The sequence below is a fragment of the Staurois parvus genome, unplaced genomic scaffold, assembly GCF_062004578.1.
Source record: "Staurois parvus isolate SC_StPar_1 unplaced genomic scaffold, SC_StPar_1.0 ptg000080l, whole genome shotgun sequence".
NCBI classification, from domain to species: domain Eukaryota; kingdom Metazoa; phylum Chordata; class Amphibia; order Anura; family Ranidae; genus Staurois; species Staurois parvus.
Window position 1 is genome coordinate 7,095,679 of NW_028317876.1, and position 22,418 is coordinate 7,118,096.

Genomic DNA, 22,418 nt, shown 5'->3' on the forward strand with positions numbered 1-22,418 from the left:
CATTTCGAAAGCTGGATGAACACTGAAGAGTCATTCATGCTGGATGCTCCAATGCTTCTGGCACCAATGTGAACAAATAGCCTAGATGTCAGACAAGATAAACCTGATCTTCATGTTTGTAGTAAAGCTATAAATGGGCAGTCAGGTACACAGTGTTATTCTTGGCACAGACTATATATAGTGCTAATCATCAGGGTTATGATGGTCCTCCTGGATGGAAAATCTGTTATCAGTCTTTTTTTTTCTGCTTAATAAAAAATATGTTGGTACAGTTTTCATTTCTCTATGCAGAATTCTACAACCTACAGTAGGTATGCATGTTATATGAAAATAAAAATGGTTCAAGGGTCTAATAGTTAATGATTGAAATACAGAATGCTGTTCCCTTTTTCCCCTAAAATAGCCTGATTGTAGGGCATTTAAGAAAGACATTGTGCATCAGTTTTCCTGGACAGAGGAGTTCACCTTTTGGAACAGTGATTAGTAGAAACAAAAATTTGCAAAAAGGCTTCCTCCAGAGCATGAAATCCTCATGTGGAGGTCATTTATCCCTCTATAATTCCTAAACTTTTCATTTGTGCTGTAGTCTTTCAGATTTTGCTGTCTGTGTCTGCCTTGTGATTGGGTTTAAAGACTAACCCCACTTTTTGCACCATGTTACACCCATATTTAGGATGGTACAGGGCACAAATGGGACCACCCCCCAAACTCTCCATGCCCCCCATAAGTGTGTGTGTTTTTTTGTTTTTTTTTTCCTCTGTCTGCACAGCCACATCATTCATTCAGAGATCTGTAAATAAAGTACAATCGCTGTTTGCCACTGCAGGAGATGAACTGTAGTTCTCAGTAGAACTCGAGTGTGCTGATGACCACATTCGTAGCCCATTATTACCTCTTCCATTTCTCTGACAGCCTGTATCTCGGTACAGGCTGGGAGCTGGAGGAAGAGTTTGCAGGAGCTTGGCTTTGCATCCACGATCTGTTGATGGCCGTTGCAATGTTTTGCAGGCTGATTGCAGGAAAGAAAAGTGTAGGATTTTTTGTTTTGCAAAATATATGTGCATTTATAATTTTTTTTATTTTTTTTAAAGGTAGAGTTGGCCTTTAATGGCTATATTGTCTAGTGGTATAGGCAAACTGAGTGTAGAAGTAATAGTGTGAACTTTGCAAAGATTTGCATATTGTGCATAAGTCTGATTAGAGGACCTGAACAGAGAACATTAATCCTTTTTTCTCTGGATGAATAGTTGTACATCAATGAAGCATGCTTGGTGGTGGACATTCTGATTTGCTTAATTTTTCTTTCTTTCTTGTGTTTTTATACTTTTTTTCTTCTATGAAATGTGTTCCCTGAAAATCAACTGTTTTAAACCCTTGGTGACCTGATACTCCTTAATTGAGAAAATCACTGTCTTGAACTGTCTTTCTCCTGCTGCTCAGGACTTGGCGTATCCTTCTACTCAAGATGTTCTCATCTCTTTTTTGCCACTGGCACATATGTTTGAAAGAGTTGTAGAGGTAGGCACAAGTCACGTTGTGTTTTCACATGCTTAGCAATTTTTGTCATATTTTCCAGAGTTTACTAACACTGAACGCCAGTGATATACACATTTCCTATTTGCCTCTGGCACACATGTTTGAAAGACTGGTCCAGGTAAGATGCTGAATAAAACTTAAATGGATGTTCGTAGTTAAAACTAGTTGTAGAAGGTATGTAGAACATAGATTCCTTTCTGTGGAGACTTGTGTACTGAGAACACCTTCAGATGGATGTAATTCGCTCACTGGAACAACATTCTGGTGAGAGTGACTTCCTATCAGTGTGTGTGTGTGTGTGTGTGTGTGTGTGTGTGTGTGTGACAAATTGGAACTACATCTAATTTAATAGCGCAATGGCTCTCAGCAATGTCAAGAAATTTAAATCTAAATTACATTTGTGCTCAGACAATAGGCATTTAACTATCTACATATTGTTTAAGGCAGTGAAAGCTTTCAAACAGGTCATCCCTGAACTCTTTCAGCTTATTGTGAAGTTATTTATTCCCAAAGATCACAACAAAAACTGTAAGGGATTTGGCCTACACTGGATTATGCTATCTCCTTCAAGTTTACCAAAACTATATAATACGACTAACCAGAACAATGCATTCAAGTTTCCATGCAGGCTCTTATATTCATGGTTTTTGGTAGATCTAAAGGAGATCAGATTGTAATGTGTGTGTGTGTGTGTGTGTGTGTGTGTATATATAACTATCCTATCTCTATCTATCTCAATCAGATTGTAAAACCTTAGAAAGACCTGTTGTATGTTTTATTAGAAGGATGTATCTGCTCTCATGTAAAAAGAAACAAAGGTTTCACGGTTTTCATACAATATTCTGATCGTGTATATGGGGCTTTAGAGATCACACAGCAGACTGTGATATTAGTATGAAGACCAAGTCTCTTTTAAACCCACTAACAATCTTCCTGTAAGATTGTCGTTCCCTTGTTTTGTGCATTTGAGGACCCTGTAATTATTGATCATATTATAGCAGACCTAAGACTGCTACTGGGCTCTACTGTCTTCAGTGGCATCGGTAGCCGTAGGCAAAATCAAAGCTGTCTCTCAAATGAGGCTCTGTAGTTTTCCCCTGATATTGTTTAGTTATGCTTGAGGCTCAATGAACAGCATCTCATCTGACAGGGCAGAGTCTGATGGTAGGAGCTTACACCTAGCAGAGTAATGCCAGCAGGGATGACACTGCTCCAATTGGCATGACTGTTTTAATAACTTTTTGGGTGCATAAATACCAAAATGCCAATACTCACAAAAATCATAACATTTGCTAATAGGTAGCCCACTATGTTCTTGAATAGCAGCAACAGAAGGGGGCAGGTGCAAGGGCCGGCATTGTTAATTTACACATCCAGGAAGTGGTCATATTTCTACTAAAGTTGTACAGGGTACAACATGGAGAAAAACGTGGGGGAAACATGCAAGTGCTTATTATCCTCTATTGCTGCAAGGCTTTTATTTCAAAAGTGAGGTCAGGTGACAGGGTATCTTTAAAATCCTCCACTTCCCCCCTGGGCTGATATCGCCTACTTCCTTTCAAGTCCGCAAACAAAGTGAGGACAAAACATCTGAGATGGTTTGTCTTCCTTAGTTTGTCCTAAACTAAAACAAATTCACCAAAAGTTCTACAACTGAGCTTGAAATTTTACCATTTTAAAATGGTAATAGTCACATAATTTCCTTTAAAATTTGAGCATGTTCTCCTTTTAAACACAATACATAATTTTCTGTATATACTATTTTAGTAAAAATAAAATACTATTGATTAAAATCTTATATTTACCACTTGTAGACAGCAGGTGGCACATTCAGAGTTGCTCTGTTCCTCTGACCAAGCTTACTTCTATGCGGTTATTAGCCCGCATCGTGAATAGGACAGATTAGCTAGAGAACTAGTTGTGTAAATAACCAAATGGACACAACTCTCCCCTCTTTTCTAGTAGATACAGATCCTTATGGACAAAGTCAGCAAGTAGTGCTGGGCTTTCTTATTACAATGTATGCTCTACAAACAGTGATTTGTGGAAGAATCCTGTATTCTAAAGCAAAAAAAAAATCTAATTTAATATGAATATTAAAAATAGATGCACAGACTTGTTCAGCAAACCTAAATCAACCCATTTACAAAATGTATATCAACTGTATATAAATGTAAAAATGTGTTTAAATTCTTGATCTGTTTTAGACTGTAGTTCTCTGCCATGGGGCTCGAATAGGCTTTTTTCAGGGAGACATCAGACTGTTAATGGATGACTTGAAAGTTCTGCAGCCCACCATTTTCCCAGTGGTGCCCCGTTTGTTGAACAGAATGTTTGATCGGGTAAGATGCCTGACAGTGCTTACATAGGAGAGTAAATCCTTCCTTCTGTTTCTGATGTGATTATAACTGATGTTTTTCTCTTCAGATATTTGGGCAGGCAAATACTTCATTGAAGCGCTGGCTGTTAGACTTTGCTTCAAAGAGAAAAGAGGCCGAGCTCCGCAGCGGAATTATCCGAAAGGATAGCCTGTGGGACAAGCTCATATTTCAGAAAGTTCAGGTATTGCATATAGTTCAAAAACAAAATATGTTTAGTTCCTATTTATACCTATAATCCCTTATACTGACATTCCAGATTGGGAGAGGGAAGGGCAGGAATGGGAGTCAATGCAGCCTTGTGCATGCACATTAGCTGACAGGAGAAGAGAGCAGTGGGAGTAAAGGGGTTTTAGCTTCACTGCAGTAGAATTGTCAGGTAGACCAAGGTTTGTAAATGTGAAGTTGGGATGGGCAGACCTACTTTGGAGTTAAAATGGCTTTTAAATATGCATTTCATTTGTTAATTTAAGATGTCTGTCTGGAGTTCAGTGTTGTTCAGTATGGCTAGGGTCAAAGGGCCCATTTCACATACCCTTAGTTACTGTTCTGTATTTATTTTCTCTAATAATAAAAAATAAAATTTACAAGAAAAATACTTAACTACAAAACTCGGTTCACTGCCCCATACCAGCAGGTTACCACACCCTGGTTGGTGTGTGTCAGTCTGTGTGTGTCAGTGTCATACTAAAGGGAAGGGCATGTTTTTTTCTTTTTATTTCCAAGGTGTAAACTTGTTAATGTTGAAATTCTACATTTGTGTATTTTGATATAATATAGCTATGACTATAAAATGTAGCAAGTCTGTACAATATCCCAGGAGAGGTCCATCCAGTTTGACTACTGCAATACATTTTGTGTAAAATAAATGAATTCTTCTCTTTATGTGTAGAATAGTCTTGGTGGAAAAGTACGACTTATGATTACTGGAGCAGCTCCTGTTTCTTCTACCGTGTTAACATTCTTGCGGGCAGCTCTCGGTTGCCAGGTTGGTACAGGGTTTTTTTTTTTGGGTTTTTTTGTGTTTTCAATTTTGGAATGAAGTAAAATGTTAAAGATAGATATAAAGTACTGGACATTGTTCTTGTTCAGCTTTGTTTTGAGTGCCTAGTGATTTAAAAGATATACTTCAAGCTAGCAGAGATATATAAGCCGATTTTGTCATTGTTCGTGTATTTGGGAATATCTGCTGCTACTCTATAATTATTTATACTTGTCTTTAACTTTTTTCAGCTAGCAGGAGGCAGCACTTTAAAAGTTCATAACACTGGAGGTGTTACATGGGCTTCCCAGTCGTATGATTGGCTGTAACAGTGACCACATGATCATAAGTCCACCCCATTGGCTCCTAATCGTAAACAGTGACAGAGCTCTCAGTAACAATGTAGTCTGAGTTGGGAGCTTGCTCACTCGGCGCCCCCAGCACAAACAAGGGACACTGTGTATAATATGTGTGTGTATGTGTGTATATATATATATATATATATATATATATAAAATATGTGTGTGTGTGGCAGCTTGGTGTCAGCCCACCGTTGTGCTGCCACATGTGTACAACTAGCATTAAGGGTTTAATATAACTCCTGTTCAACAAGTGATTTGTAAATCCTAATTTGTTCTTTAAAATATGCTATAATTACCTGCTCTGTGCAATAGTATCGCACAGAGCGGCCCGTACCTCTGCTCCTCCTCCTCTGAGTGCCCCCTCAGTAAGCCATGTGCTGGGGGGACCCCGTACAGGCACACTCTGGAGCCGGGCTGTCCCCTGCCAAGTTGATATAATGGTTACTTTACATTTATACTATTGGCCATTGTAAAATGCTTGTATCCTCTGCTCTGTGAAGATAATGTTTATGATGGGGGGGGGGGGACTTGTATCTCCCTTATATTGTAAAGTGCTGCGCAAACTGTTGGTGCTGTATAAATCCTGTATAATAATAATTGCTGATCGTTTCTGAAACTGGTAATTTCACATCTGTGATGCGGTCCCAAATCAACCCAGGTCATTGGTATTTTTTAAAGGAAATTTTTGTTGGCCACAGCTTTTCTTTCCAAAGAACTCTTATTCGTTTTTTTTATTTAATCCTGAAGGGAACAAAGTACATGGTCCTAATTGGATCATAGGCCCCACTTGGGATTAAAAGCTGTTTTGCTGACTGTAGCTCCACCCCATTGTTAAATTCAGATTGTATGTTCCTGTGGAGGGAGGTGTAGTCGGCACAGAGCCTGGCCCCCTTTCTCAACTGACTGTTCTTTTACTACCTGATGATGCTGATCTTTCATTCATATCCCTAAGATATTCACTCAGCTTTGCAGCTCTCTATGCTCTATCTGCTGGCGCTTGTACAGCCCCGCTGTGTGATCAGCACTGATGGGACCAGTGCCCTCTATAGCACAGCTTGAAGCAAGCTGTTCATTCATAAAAGTGAATTATCAGTCAGCATTGCAGAGCTGCGTGATCCATTAACCAGGGATGTGTATGTTTACAAGAAGCAACAGATAGACACATAGTTCTGCAGGAGTGTGAGCTTTTGTGAATAGCAGGGCTGCCGCAACTAACAAATCAATGCCATCACTCACAAATCTTCTTCCTAGCAGCAGTTTAGCAACGGCTAGACAGATCCAAATCGCACCAAATGTTACATGCACATGGTTCCCCAAAGGGTTTAAAAAAAAAAAAAAGTTTTTAAACCATCTAGTGAGACTTTTTATAATTGACGATTGTAATGCATTGGTGTTTGTGTATTCTTCCCTAACCAGTTCTATGAAGGCTATGGACAGACTGAATGCACTGCTGGCTGTTCACTTACTATTCCCGGAGACTGGACAGCAGGTGAATACACTTTGAGAAATAGTCATCTAGTATAATTTTGGTATTTTATGTAAAAATTGACTCCTTCCTGATTGGCTGTCTGCAACTATGTAAAATAAGTGGTGATAATTCAATTCTATAGATTTTGATATTCAGCGGTAAGGACTTCTATTCATTTCATATCCTTTAGGGGGAAGTACAATTCTGGTAACAAAAGGCAGTGCGGAATGTATGGGGTTTTTTTTTTTTTCACTCATCCTATACTGGGGGCTGCAGTCAGAATGTAAGAAGCATTTTAAATCCTAGGAGATACTTTTGAAAGGAAAACCACAGATGGGAACAATTCAGCGCAAGCCATTATTTTTCATTGTTGCGACTACTGTACATTAAGGGTAGGAATGAGGATGTCATTTGCTGAACATTGTATATCATAATTGCTGTGTGTTTTGCCGTATTGAATTAAGCATTATGTAGTTTCATGTTCTCTCAAGCAAAATGGCATCATTTAGGAAATTAAGACACGACAGGGATGATCTTATGATGTGTGTTCTGTGTGTCCAATCTAAGCATTGATAGTGTGATCTCTGTAACTTACAGTTGGAATGAAATAGCGATAACTTCAACCTCAGTTGGGGTTTACAGTCAGTGACTCAATCAGAATATCTTGCAGATCTTGTGAAGTTTATTCCATAAACTGAGAGAATCTTGCAACAATAAACATTCGCTAGGTTGAAAGAACATACTGTTTCTGCTTCTTGCCATGAGGCTTGCTGCAATGCATCTCTGGTAAGGGGGGAGGGCTATCTATGCAATATTAGCTAAACTAAAGGAAAGGGAGGAGCAGAGACAAAACACTGAAACATTTAAAGGTATATAATAGTCAACATGACAGTCATGTGAAACATGACAATGTGCATGCTGTTCTTTCTTAGTCCAAACAGAATGCAAGTGTGAGCCAATTTGTATTGATTAAAAAAAAAAACTAACATGTTTTGACATGTTCCTGACATGGAACAAGCATGCAGCGAGTAAAGTCAGACTGCTTATTTCAGTGACTCAAAACAGCCAGACAACTAGAATTTTTTTGGATAGGTCCACAGTGGTAGCCTCCATATTTTTGCATTACAGATTTTCTTAGAGACTGGCTGTTCTGTCTGAACCATAAGACTGGCTAAACGAATTAGATTCCTTTTTTTTAGTAAATCAGCTCACATTTGTATTTTAGTTGTGTATTGAGAGGTTTGGTTTTTCTTGTTTTTTTACTTTTTTTTTTTTTTGTTTTTCCAGCAAATATAGGCATTAGTTTTTCCAATATTATCAACTACACTTCCCTCTACATTTATATAAGCAGCTGTTTTAGTCTTTATCCAGCATTAAATGTCACCTGTATGTATATTGATCGTGAGCATATTCTTCCTTAACAGGTCATGTGGGTGCTCCTATGCCCTGCAACTATGTAAAGCTGGTGGATGTGGAAGACATGAATTATTTTGCATCAAAAGGAGAAGGCGAAGTGAGTGCAAAACAAAGAAATTTGTACTATAACAATCTTCTGAGAAACAGACTGAAGTATTACAAACTCAATGTTTGTCTTTCAGGTTTGTGTCAAAGGAGCCAATGTTTTTCTAGGATACTTAAAAGATGATGAAAAAACTGCTGAAGCTTTAGACAAGGATGGCTGGCTGCACACAGGAGATATTGGCAAATGGTTACCAGTAAGTACAGTGCCAGCCAAGAGGTTAATTAATGATAGAGATACAGAAGACTGTTCTTTGTCTGTTGAAATAACTTCAGATACCGTAGAGGTTAGAATTGGAATTTCCCATTTTCCTGGAATAGAGACTTTCAGATACTAACATGATATAAAGAGGCACTGATTTCATCCAAGGTTAGGACTGTGTTCCTGAACTTATCAATGATTATTAACCCAAATAGAACGAGAATAGTGGCACAAAGCCTAAAGTTAAATTATTATTATTATTATTATTATGTACCCCTTGTGTATAACTTTTTTAATAATGCAAAATGTAGACCTTTTATCTGTTTTTAGAAAGGTTTATATAAAGAAATTATACACTTAGATTAGTCTTCTATCTGCCTTTTCTTATGGAAATGCTTACAAGACAAAATGCTTATAAAAAGAACATTGGGGAACTGGAGCAAGTACAGAGAAGGGCAACTAAACTGATACGAGGCATGGAGGAGATCCGCTATGAGGAAATATTAGAGGAACTGAATTTATTCTCTCTTGAGAAGAGATTAAGGGGGGATATGATCAACATATATAAATACATCAGTGGTTCATATAGTGAACTCTGTGTAGAGCTATTCACCCTGAGGTCATCAGAGGACAAGGGGGCATTCTTTACGTTTGGAAGAAAAGAAATTTAATCTCCAAACACGGAAAGGTTTCTTCACTGTGAGAGCTGTGAAAATGTGGAATAGACTCCCTCAAGAGTTGGTTCTGGCCAGCTCAGTGAATTGCTTCAAAAAAGGCCTGGATTCTTTCTTAGATACACAGAATATAACTGGATACTAACATTTATAGGTAAAGTTTATCCAGGGAATATCCGATTGCCTCTCGGGGGATCAGGAAGGAATTTCTTTTGCATCAGGAGCAAATTGGATCATGCTTTGCTGGGGTTTTTTTTTTGCCTTTTTCTGGATCAATTGTGGGTATAGGATTATAACTTTTTTTTTTTTCTTTTTTTATGGTTGAACTGGATGGACTTGTATTTTTTTTTTCAGCCAGACTAACTATGTAACCATCTCCATTATCTGCTTTTGGGGTCATTACCTGAAATTTTTAGATAAGTATATACATTTTAACAGCTTCAGATGATTATTAATGGCATGCTGCTCGGCATACGTATATAAACATCCTGGGCAATAGGCAGTTACACCAGGAGCATGGCAGCTGCAGCCTCAGTCCTGATGTTTTTAAGTCGGTGATCAGCTTTCCTGTAAAATTATCACTTTTAGAGCTCTGTGGAGCTTTTGTCCCCTTCCCCCTCCTCCTCCTTCATCCCCTCACTTAGGGTTTAATTGAAAAGTCCAGACCTAAATCCAATTGAGAATTTTTGGCAAGACTTGAAAATTGCTGTTCACAGATGCTTTTCATCCAATCTGACAGCTTGAGCTATTTTGCAAAGAGGAATGGGCAGAAATTTCACTCTCTAGATGTGCAAAGCTGGTAGAGACATCTCCAAAAAGACTTGCACCTGTAATTGCAGCGAAAGGTGGTTCTACAAAGTTGAATCAGTGGAGGAATACAAAATGCGCGCCACACTTTTCCAATATTTATTTGTAAAAAATTTTGAAAATCATTTATTTTCCTTCCACTTCACAATTATGTGCCACTTTGTGTTGGTCTATCACATAAAATCCCAACAACATTTACGGTTTTAGTTGTAACATGAGAAAATGTTAAAATTCAAGGGGTATGAATACTTTTTCAAGGCACTGTATATGTTAAAGAATTTAAAGGTGTACATATTCTTTAGACTCCCGCCTTGCAATTTTGGTAGGATCTGTCTATTATTACTGGTTTCTAAATAATGGTTCCAGATTGGTTGGTGATGCACGTCTATGGGCACTAAACTCCTAATTACAATTTGTGTCGGAAGGTTCTGGTTGCACTTTATCCATTCTGCTGCATACCTTAAGATGAAAACCATTGGGGAGATCCAAGATTGCATGATTATGTGAATATCTGTTTAAAAAAAAAATCATCCATCTCTCTTCTTAATGAGGACTTGAAAATATTGGGCAAGATCCTTAGTTTTCGCATCAATAAATATTTGTGTAGCCTGGTCCACAGGGACCAAGTAGGGTTCGTCCCCGGGAGGCAGGCGGGTGATAACGTCCGTAAGGTGGTCCATCTTATACATTTTCTGCAACAACGGAAAATCCCAGGATTCTTACTGTCCTTGGACATATATAAAGCTTTTGATTCTCTATCCTGGGAATATCTGCGGTTTGTGCTGTCTCGCTGGGGTTTCGGGGATTCTATTCTCTCATGGATTCAAGCCTTGTATTCCTTTCCTTCGGCTTCCGTTAAATACGCTGGATATTTCTTGGATCCCTTTCCTGTTGGGCGAGGGACGAGGCAGGGCTGCCCACTGTCCCCGGCACTCTTTGTCCTGGCGCTTGAGCCACTGGCTTTAGCGCTCCGGACCGACTGCAATGTATCGGGGGTTCCATACGCGGGACAGGAGTTTAAGCTGAGCCTCTTTGCGGATGATGCCCTCTTGACCCTTACTAATCCTCTGACGACGCTTCCTAATTTGCAGGCAATTCTTGAGCGCTTTTCCTTGATCTCGGGTCTACGTATTAAATTGGATAAAACCGTTGCTCTCAATATTACTTTGGCTTCAGATTTGGTTTCACGCCTACAATCCCATTTCCCTTACCGATGGGCTTCCTCTTCTCTTGAATACTTGGGCATTCGCTTGACCCCCACCTATGACTCCCTTTTTGCTGCAAATTATTATCCTTTGCTTAGCTCCTTATCTTCTCTTATGCATTCTTGGCAATTTCCGCACCTGTCTTGGATAGGACGGGTTCACTCAGTGAAAATGACCATCTTGCCGAAATTGTTATATTATTTTCGCACCCTCCCAGTGCGGGTTCCCCCTCATTTTCTTCGGTTGCTTCAGGCGAAGTTTATGCGTTTTATCTGGGCCAATAAGCATCCCAGAGTTTCTAGAAATACGCTCTTTGCTCATAGACTCCAAGGTGGTCTTGGGGTACCCAATGTAACTAAGTATTATCAGGCGAGCCAAATTGCCCCGCTGTCTATGTTGCACGCTTCCTCCGACGTTCCTCTCTGGGTCCTGCTGGAACTACCTAATTGTGCCCCTATCGCACTATCGACACTTCTATGGCTTCCCCCTGCCCTGCGTCCTACGGCGCTGAGTCCAATGTTGCTCCATGGCCTACGAGTCTGGGACTCAGTACGTTACTCCAGTGGTCTGATGTCGCCTTTCTTGCCCTTGCTTCCAATCGTTAATAACCCTCTTTTCCCGTCGGGTCTAGATCACCCGAGGGCATTTTCTTGGTGGGTGGCTCATGGTTTCTCACAGGTGCTACACTTTTTGATTTTTCGGTCCTTTCCCACCTGGAATGTCCTCCGGGAGTCTCGGGATGTTCCCCCAGCGGAATTTTTTCGGTACCTTCAGTTGCGGCACTGGCTACTCTTGCTGAGGGCCACTTCTGCTTCCCCATATCAGAAATCTGCCTTTGAACGGCTTTGCCAGCAGCGTCCGGGCGCCCCGGGCCTTATCTCCCTTCTTTACGCAGCTTTGAACAGATGCTCGTCGCACACTTCTCTTTCATATGTAGTTCAGTGGGAACGCGACCTGGGAGTGGCTGTGGATCCGGAGGACTGGAATAAAGCCTGGTCACTCATAGCTAAATGTTCGTTTAATACGACCACGCTGGAAGCAGCCTATAAGGTATTGTTTCGTTGGTATTGGGTGCCGGCTCGTTTGGCCCAGGCTAACCCTGCCTGTAGTGATCGATGTTTTCGGGGTTGTGGCCATCGTGGCGATGTACTGCATATCTGGTGGTCATGCCCGAGGTTGGTTCGTTTTTGGTCTCGTGTGTTTGGCCTCCTTTTCACTTTGTTTCATCTCTCCATACGCCGGGATGCTCGGTATGCTTTGCTTCATTGCCCCATACCGGGCCTCTTGGCTCGTCAGCAGCGGTTGGCTTCCTATTTGTTTTTATCGGCCACTAGGACAATTGCCCAGGCCTGGAAGAGTCCGTTTGTACTTTTTCAGGGGGTGCGGGATCGTATGACTACTATGATGCTCAATGAACAGATGTCGAGTATATGCAACGACTCTCAACATAAATTTTTGACAATATGGGAGCCGTGGTTGCAATATGCCTTTCCCACGCTCCCCCCTGCCAGTATAGGGAGGTGAAGGAGTTTTGTATTGGCGCTCATGGACCCTTGCTCTTTGGTTTTTTTTTTTGTTTTTGTTTTTTTTTTTTTTTCTCTTTCTTTCTTCTCTGCTTTTCTTCTTTCCTTTTCTGTTTGTTTTGATGTGACAGTGGACAGCTGTCTTTAGGTGCGATAATCTGGGTTTCACTGATGTTATTGTAACCTATGTGCCATTGATAGCCCCTGCGCGGGTATACGTTTTGCCTTATTGGAATTAGAGCGTTGTCTGCTCTATTATGCATTTTCTATCGGTGCAATTGATAGCCCCTGCGTGGGCGTGTTTTGTTGCCTCTGTTTTATACTGTTTAAAATTAATAAAAACCATTGAAATACAAAAAAAAAATCATATTGTGCCTGCAAGTCCAGATGTCTTCACGTGATCATTTTACCCACTAGTCTTGCATTTAGAGTGTCAGGTGGGGGAATGTTTTTTTGTGTCTTACGTCATTTTATATGTAAGAGAAGTGTGGCATCTTTAGTTTTAGCTACTAGTTGCCCAATAGACTTCCTGCCCTAGCCCTTGTGCTGGGAAAGCAATGTAGATGTGGGAATATGTATTGCAGCTGCAATTAGAATTTGACTATAGTTTCTCAATATCTTTAAATGCATGTATCCCAGATACCAGTAAATGTAATTTTTTTCTCTTCTTAGAACGGTACATTAAAAATTATAGATCGCAAGAAACACATATTTAAATTGGCCCAAGGTGAATACATTGCACCAGAAAAAATTGAGAATATCTACTCAAGAAGTGAGCCAGTGGTACAGGTGTTTGTTTATGGAGAAAGCTTACAGGTAATACTTAACTTTTGTAAAAACTGACATGATATGAAAGGAGCACATATTAAAATGTCCTTTCATTGTTTGCAGGCTTTCCTTGTTGGTGTTGTGGTGCCAGATCCTGACAGTGCAGTCAGTTGGGCCAAAAAGAGGAAATTGGAAGGAACGTTTGAAGAGCTGTGCAAGAATAAGGTAGGTGTATAGCAGTGTACGACTGCCTCCTTCATAATAGTCTGATGACATGTTATTTATACTTTTAAAGAAAAGCTCCATTCAAATTTAGAAATATAGAAATTGTCTTTCCACTTACCAGGTTTTGTAAGAAATATATTCAGTATTGATTTAGTTCTATATCAGATGTCATGAGTGTGAGCAGTATGGGGGTTGCCATTGTTGACCGCCGGTTGAAATCGCCGGTTGCCTGCTTTCTCTTGCTAGGAAGCTAATGAAATTTAAAGCTGATCCACATACTTGTTGTAATACAGGGACCACACTGTCACCCTATGACTTTTTTTTTTTTTTTAAATGGAACCTTAAGGATTTGAACTGTGAGATAGCGTTACCGACATGGTTTTTAAGGCTCAGGCCCGGGGCCATCTTCCAAATCCTGGCTTTACTGCCTATTATTCACTGGCCTAAACCAAGCATGCAGTTAGTCTGAAAGGTTTAACTCCTAGCCTGCATACTTGATCCATGGTCGTGATTTTACTAGGTAGCTAAACAATGATCAGGAATGACAGCCATGGAACCTTCACCTTGGAAAACAAGTTGGCTACAGCACATCCCATATTTATCTCCAAGTTTTTATTTAAACTGTCATTTGATAATGTTTCTGCTGCTTTGTGTTGCTGACACAAGCTATGGAAACACAATAGGACTAACCTGTAATTGTGGCAAAAGCAGCTGCACAGATTTCCATTGCTATGCAGTCCTGTTTGTCAGTGACTTTTCCTCTCATCCAGCCAACATAAACTGAATTTTATTTATTTATTTTCTTTTACTATCGTACATGTCTGCATGTATTTTGATTAAAGGGAAACTACTAAAGTTGTATAACTCCATATTATATTCACTGGCAGTATGTATATGATATCTGTACATGTTTTAGAACTCTAGGCCATTGTTCATCCTTCATGCCATAATTGCGAATACCATTTGACTTTTTTCCAACAAAGTTGTGCTGTATACATCTTTGCAATACATTGTAAGGCTTACTGTTGCTATCAACAAATTACCAAATTATGCAAAATAAATAAAATGTTATAAAAATGTTTTTTTCAAAATTATTAGAAGCTGGCAAAATCAGGCCAGTGATTTTAAAGTTCACCTTTTGTAAAAGAAGAAATAAATGCACATCTTTTTGTAAGTAAATAAAAAATGTGCATTTATTATTTTTGTACATTGTAGCCTGTAAAGCATTGCACCCACATTCAGCAGATTCCTGGTGCAATGCCAGGATCATGCAGACACAGCTACCTCCCATATGGGCAGACAGCTACTGAATGGCAGGAAATATCATTGAACTACAAGAGCCCTCACCAGCGCCCCTTGCAGTTCATTGAGAACTACAATCCCTGAGCTGCAATGGCTGACGGTACTTGTCTATTCATTCACAGTAAACTGAATGGATGCAGCTTTGTGGGCAGAGCGGGTGCAGAGAGAATAATCCTCACCAGCTGTCAGAGGGGAGCACTGGCGGCCGGATTTTGGTGCATTGGACAATGTTACACCCTAAATATGGGTGTAACATGCGCCTAGAGATTGCCTTACCCCTTAACATCTGTTGTCAGGTTAATGGAATCACTCCTAAATAGAAGGGTCATTGATGACTTGAAAACACACAACTTGCTGGACCCAAAGCAGCATGGCTTTACTGAGGGCAGATCATAGTCAAAAGTAAAAAAGAATTCAGTCAGATTTGTTTGCTAATATCACTAATGTTTTGAACCAGGGTGTTATTGGGAACATATTCTATCTTGATTTTAGCAATGCATTTGATACAGTTCCACATTATGATGTAATAAAACGTTTACAATCTAGGACATAACCCTTGGGCTGTCCAGTAGATATGCAGTTGGCTAAAGGATAGATACCAGAGTGTGGCTTTAAATGGTGTTCATTTAGAATAGAGAACCGCCACTAGTAGTGTACCCCATGGGTCTTTACAAGGTCCTGTTCTATTTAATATATATGTAAGCAATAAAACTAAAGGTTTGGTGGGTAAGGTATGTCTTTTTACAGATTACACAAATGCTGCAATAGGGCTGATATCCCTGGAGGTATGCCTGTACACTCAGTGTACAGATATTAGTGTTATATATAGTTAATAGCATTCAGTGTATAGAGATCAGTGTTATATAGGGAATAGCACCTAGTGCATTTCACACTGAGCCTGTTTATAGAATAAAGCACATACCATCATTACACAGGATCACAAGACCCCTTCCCCATCATTTTACACACATCCCTCCCCGAAACTACCCCCATGATTACACCGGACCCCCCTCCCCCATACTAACCCCATCATTAACCGCCTCCCGCCATATTCGGAAATGACGGGCGCAAGGCGGTTCTCCCGTTGTGGGAGGACGTCATATGACGTCCTTTGTCATTTGATCAGCTGTGCCCAGTCACAGCTGATCGCATATAAATAAGGAAATGCCGGTTATCGCATTTCTGTCCTCACCAGCTGTCACGCTGACAGCTCCTGAGGAGAGCCGGTAATCTGCATTCCTCAGAGGGGACATGAACACTGATCATTTGAGCACTGATGATCCATGCCCTGATGATCAGTGTAGCCCCAGCAGTGCCACCTGTCAGTGTCCATCAATGCCACCTGCCAGTGCCATAAAAATGCCACATATCCGTGCCTACCAGTGCACATCAATGCCACATATCAGTGCCCATCTGAACTGCCGTTCAGTGCCGTCTATCAGTGCTGCCTATCAGTGCCATATGAGTGATGCCTGGCAATACCTATCAATGTCACCTACCAGTGCTTCCCCATCAGTGCTGCCTATCAATGCCCATCACTGCAGCCTCATTAGCGCACATCCGTGAAGGAAACAAATCACTTATTGCCAAAATTTTATAACCGAAACTAAAACTTTTTTTTTTTTTTCTCAAAATATTCAGTTTTTGGTTTGTTTAGAAAAAAATAAAAAACCCAGAGGTGATTAAATACCACCAAAAGAAAGCTCTGTTTTAAAAAAATGATAAACATTTCATATGGGCACAGTGTTGCATGACCGCACAATGAACTGTGAAGGCTGAAAATTGGCCTGGGCAGGAAGGGGGTAGAAGTGTGTCCAGTAGGCAAGTGGCTAAACATGGTGGTTATTGTTGAGGGTGGAGAGCAGAGAGGGGGTTATTGTTGGAGGTGAAGAGCATGGAGGTTGGTTATTTGTTTAGGGTGGAGAGCAGAGAGGGGGTTATTGTTGGGAGGTGAAGAGCAGGAGGGGGGTCATTTTGTATGAGGTTTGGGAATCCCACAGATGCCAATCACTGCCCCGCACTACAACACCAGCAGACCTGTCCGAACCCCCCCCCCCCCCCCCCCCCAAGAAGTTCTGCAGCAGCTGGAGGAGGTGGAGGGAGAGGTAGCCTGGCTATGGGCAGGACAACTTGGCACCAAGCAGGACACACTACTCACCGGACAGAGCAGGGACACCCAGCAGTCACCCACAGAGGAGCCCAGGGAGGGGAACAGCATGTCACCAGGAGACCAAGACTGAGCTAAGAGGGAGGGGGCCGGTCAATAGAGGGGACACTGTATGCAGGGACACTTAACTCATGCCAGCCCGAGAATCATCCATGGGTGCAGTGCCTCAGGGCACAGTGGGCACCTTCCCTCGGTGCACATGTGCAGTGAACACTTTGCACTCATAGATGATGCACCACTGGTTAGACCTCATTTAGAATCCAGTTCTGAAGACCTTGCTTACAAAAAGATATTGATAAGATCGAACAGGAAGATCGGACAAGTCCAGAGACGAGCAACAGAAATGGTGAAAGGTCTGGGGGATAAAACATATCAGGAGAGACTTTAGAAACGTAATATGTACATTCTGGAGGAAAGAGGGGACATAATTGGAACCTTTAAATACATCAAGGGGGTAAATCAGGTTCAGGAGGGCAGTATTTTCAATCTGAAGCCAAGATCAAGAACACGGGGACATGACCTCAAACTAGCGGAAGGAAAGTTGAAAGCTAATCTTAGAAAGTAGTATTATTTTACTGAAAGTGTAGTTGATGCTTGGAATATACTTCCAGCAGAGGTAGTGAGCCAGTCAACAGTAAGTGGATTCATACCTGCTTGGGACAAACGGATCTATATTCAGACAAAAAAGTTTAAAAAAAAAAAATGTATGTATAAATAAAAATGAGGCAGACTCTGACTGCATTTTTTTTTCTGCTATCACTCTTCTATGTTTCTATGTACAGTAATAAAGTATCTTAGATTGTAAGCTCCAAGGAGCAGGGCCCTCCTAACCCTCTTGTATTGAACTGTATTGTCTCCTGTTATATTGTAAAGCGCTGAGCAAACTGTTGGCGATCTATATATCCTGTATAATAATCATAATATATATGTAAGCTCTTTGTAATTTAGGGAAATTTTGCAGTTCAAGTGTCTTTCACATTTCTGAAGGAATCCAAACCAAGCTTCTGAACATCCTATTATTTTTTTCTGTTTTCTAGGACTTTAAAAATGCCATTCTAGAAGATTTTTTGAAAGTTGGAAAAGAAGCTGGATTAAAAACATTTGAACAAGTGAGTGTATTCTGTTAACTATTAGTGTACCTTATGCCACCCAGAGAGGATTGTTTGCTTTTTCTCCATAAAAGTGTAGTTCCTTAAGGTTGAAAGTTGTTGAGCCTAGTCACTCTGATTTGTAACGAAGCCCAGCAGTAAAGTCTACTTGGATTGAGTTATTTCCACCCAGCTGTAAGTGTGCACTTTGCCTACAGCATTTTCCATAATATAATTGAAAAAGCCAACAAGGAGAGTGAGACCCTTTCTAAAAGTATATCTAAAACCAAAACTTTAGAGAATGTAATAGTTTGGAACCTTTTTGTCAGGTTTGTTTTGTCTAAGAATATTGCCTTATATGCCCTGGTGGCTATTGTCGGTGGGAGAGGTAATGGAAAAGCTAAGGTTTTGTAATTGGAAATCTACCAGTGGAGCACCAGTGTTGGCGTCTGACAGGATTCCCCCTATCAAGGAGCTTACAATTTAAGGTTCCTTACTCCCACTCATACATACACATACTAGAGCCAATTTAGACATGATCCAATAAACCTACCAGCATGTCTTTGATGTGTGAGAGGAAACGGGAGTACCCGGAGGAAAGCCACACAGGGAGAACATGCAAACTCCAGGCAGGTAGTAATGTGGTTGGGATTCAAACTGACAACCCTTATGCTGCTAGGTGGAAGTGCTATTCACTTAGCCACTGTGCTGCCCGTGCTTTAAAGGAGAAGTACAGCCAAAGCTAGTTTGGGTGTAATTTGTGGATCATAAGAATGCAGTTCATTCTGCACTCCTGTGACCCATTTTCAGCTGACAGCGAGCTAAAGTCCACAGTCAACTGACATCACTCAGGTTGTCCAAGCTGGGGAAAGATCCCGATCTTAACATCAGAATCAACCCAGATGTCTGGACCAGCACCTGGCTCAGCCTTCCAGCAAGCTGCTAAGGGCCTGAGCCAACTGTTCCTGCCCTTCACAGCTGGGTGTGGGCCATAGCAGACAGTGATAACTGACAGTCCCTGCTCTCTGCTCAGAGCGGCTGGGAGAACTGAGCGATCAGTGCTGTGGGACAGATGCAGCATCGGATCAATGCTTCATCCACCTAGGTAAGTATAAGTTAGAGAAAAAAAAATCCCATACTTTGATTTTAAAGATTTCTTTTTTTTTCCTCATTCCTATTGTGTCCCTGGGACTGGGAAGGAGAGGTGGAAAAAAACAAGGGTTTTATTCATTCCCTACTCTATCCAAAAAATAGTTTTGTCATTTTGTTAAATGCTTTGTAGACATCTGTTGTACACATTGCTCTCGAGGCTAGACTATATGCAAGCTAATGCTTTGTGAACTGGTCATTAAAGTAAAACTTCAAGTTTGTTCAAGGGTGACACCAGCCAGAGGGGTGACACCCAGGGATGCCAATAAGGGAGTACTGTACTTTGACGGGAGGACCCAGCAAGCTGGCAGCTTCAGGTTTCTGCACACACAGTGTAGTATCCAATAGTGCTGCTTATCGGAGTATGAGGGAGGGGTACGACAAATGTACTGCACTGGCTGCAGCAACAGTAGCTCCTCCTCTAACCCAACACTGTAACCCCCCACCTTCTCCAAGCCCACCACATTTGATTGTAAATGGAAGATGCTGGTGGCTTGATCGCGGTTGAATGGGGGAGCCGGGAGGGGAAACACAAAGTACTTAAAGCCCGAGAGCCACAAGAAGGTCCGATCAGAAGTACAAATCCTGCAGCACACAGAGCTCTAGCCGAAATAGTTTCAAATAATCAACTGAACATCAGCAGCAATATGTCACTGGTCACTTGGAATGCCAGCTGCAACATGCAACATCTTCAAAAAATCTTACCAGTGTGTTCAGGCAGTGTGCAGGTACATACAGATCAGGGAAAGCCTGCCTAATCCAACTTGCACACTTCACTACTTGAACACATTGATGAGATTTTTTTGAAGACACTGCAGCTGTCCAGCATTCCAAGTAACCAGCGACACATCGCTATTGATGATGTCCATTTGTTTCTCTGGAGCTATTTGGGCTAGAGCTCTGTGTGCTGCAGGGCTTGTTTGATGTTGTCTTTTGGAGGAATTACTGCTGGTTCAGGCTTGCAGGTTCACTGAATCATTTAACTATTTACTGTCCTCCATTTGCTGTTGACCAGTTTTCTGTTTTATAAGACAAGATTGGAAGTGCTGCTGCCTTCTGTCACTTAGTTGTACTTTTGTAAAGAGGATTTCTGACTTGATCTTGCAGGGCTCCAATATTATATACTTTTACACTGGATTCAGGCATAATTGCATAAATGCAGTCGCTGACTAGTGATGGGCCAAACACACATCTGTTCGGTTTACGTTCAAACCTATCAAAGGTTCGATTGTGAACTTCGAACAGAAGATCCAATTCACTAAGCGATATCTTGCCATATCTGAGTGTGCGGTGAGATACTGCACAGCTACTAAAATAGTGCATGAAGTATGTTAAGTCATGCTGTATTTTAGTAATGAAAACATTTTTATATTTCAGTTGTCAGCGGGATTTCCCACTGACAGCTGAATGTAAAAAGAATCGCCGACATGGTATTACCTGACAATTAAAATTTTGTTTTATAAAAAAAAGTCCCTTCGGGAGTGGTATAGAGTTTGAGGGGACCCCCACGTGAAAATTTGTTTTGAAAATACACACCAGACCCTTATGCAAACATGCAGGTCAGGAAGCCAAGCCCCCCCCAAGCATTACCAGGACACATGCCCTCAACATGGGAGGGGAGTGCTTTGGGGAAGGGGACCTCCTCCCACCCTACTACAAAGCACCTTGTCCCCATGTTGATGGGGGAAGGGCCTCTTCCCCACAACTGTCTCATGTAGTATGTCTGCATTCTCTGACCATCTCCTGTAGTATGTCTGCAGTCTGACCATCTCCGGTTGCTTACCATCAGGTAGGCTATACGGGGCCCCATGATTTCTAACAGCAGTCCTGGTGACACCCATCAGCAGGGACACTAACACCACCTCAGTGACTGATCTGCATCTCTCGCCGATTGTCTCCCTGTCTCACACAGCAGAGCAGAGTCTGCATTGAAGCCACCTCCCCTCCTTTGCTGTTTACATATACACAGGAGGAGGGGGGAGGAGGAGGAACACTGCTGTAGATGTCCCACACTGATCTGACGTTACATAGTCTGGCTGAAAAAAGACAAAAGTCCATCCAGTTCAACCATAAAAAGAAAAAAAAAAAAAAAGTTATAATCCTATACCCACAGTTGATCCAGAGGAAGGCAAAAAACCCAGCAAAGCATGATCCAATTTGCTTCTACTGGGAAAAAATGCCTTCCTGATCCCCTGAGAGGCAATCAGATATTTCCTGGATCAACTTTACCTGTAAATGTTAATATCCAGTTATATTCTGTGTATCTAAGAAAAATCCAGGCCCTTTATGAAGCAATCCACTGAGCTGGCCAGAAGCAACTCTTGAGGGAATCTATTCCACATTTTCACAGCTCTCACTGTGAAGAAACCTTTCCGTGGTTGGAGATTAAATTTCTTTTCCTCCAAACGTAAAGAGTGCCCCCTTGTCCTCTGTGATGAAGCTCTTACCAAGTTCCCTATATGAACCACTGATGTATTTATACATGTTGATCATATCCTTCCTTAATCTCCTCTTCTCGAGAGAACAGATTCAGTTCCTCTAATCTTTCCTCATAGCTGATCTCCTCCATGCCTCGTATCAGTTAGGTTGCCCTTCTCTGTTCTTTCTCCAGTTCCCCAATGTTCTTTTTGTGAATTGGTGCCCAAAACTGAACTGCATATTCCAGATGAGGTGTTACTAATGATTTGTACAGGGGTAATATGATATCTCTCTCTCTGGAGTCTATACCTCTTGTAATACGAGAGGATTTTGCTCGCTTTAGAAACCGCAGCTTGGCATTGCATGCCATTATTAGCTTGTAATCTACTAGAACTCCCAGATCCTTCTCCACCATTGATTCCCCCAGTTGTACTCCCCCTAGTATGTATGATGCATGCATATTCTTAGCCCCCAAGTGCATAACCTTACATTTATTAACATTAAACCTCATTTGCCACATAGTTGCCCAATTAAACAGTGCATTGAGGTCGGCTTGTAAATTGAAGACATCCTGTAAGGACGTTATTCCACTGCACAGCTTGGTGTCATCTGCAAAGACTGAAATGGGATTTTTAATCCCAGACCC

General features: G+C 41.1%; 1 protein-coding gene across 3 annotated transcripts in view; it reads left to right on the top strand.

Moving 5' to 3' along the window:
* The window catches only part of ACSL1 (acyl-CoA synthetase long chain family member 1), a 118,087-nt gene that overhangs the window by 90,902 nt on the left and 4,767 nt on the right, over positions 1-22,418 (top strand). For 2 of the 3 annotated variants that reach the window (XM_089669611.1, XM_089669612.1), the window contains exons 11-20: positions 1,441-1,518; positions 3,744-3,878; positions 3,964-4,098; positions 4,807-4,902; positions 6,675-6,747; positions 8,151-8,239; positions 8,325-8,441; positions 13,328-13,471; positions 13,547-13,648; positions 18,155-18,226. In XM_089669611.1, the coding sequence (XP_089525737.1) occupies positions 1,441-1,518; positions 3,744-3,878; positions 3,964-4,098; positions 4,807-4,902; positions 6,675-6,747; positions 8,151-8,239; positions 8,325-8,441; positions 13,328-13,471; positions 13,547-13,648; positions 18,155-18,226 (1,041 nt within the window). Of the gene's footprint in view, positions 1-1,440; positions 1,519-1,576; positions 1,655-3,743; positions 3,879-3,963; positions 4,099-4,806; positions 4,903-6,674; positions 6,748-8,150; positions 8,240-8,324; positions 8,442-13,327; positions 13,472-13,546; positions 13,649-18,154; positions 18,227-22,418 lie in introns of all 3 variants that reach the window. The other variant, XM_089669613.1, reaches the window with a different exon arrangement.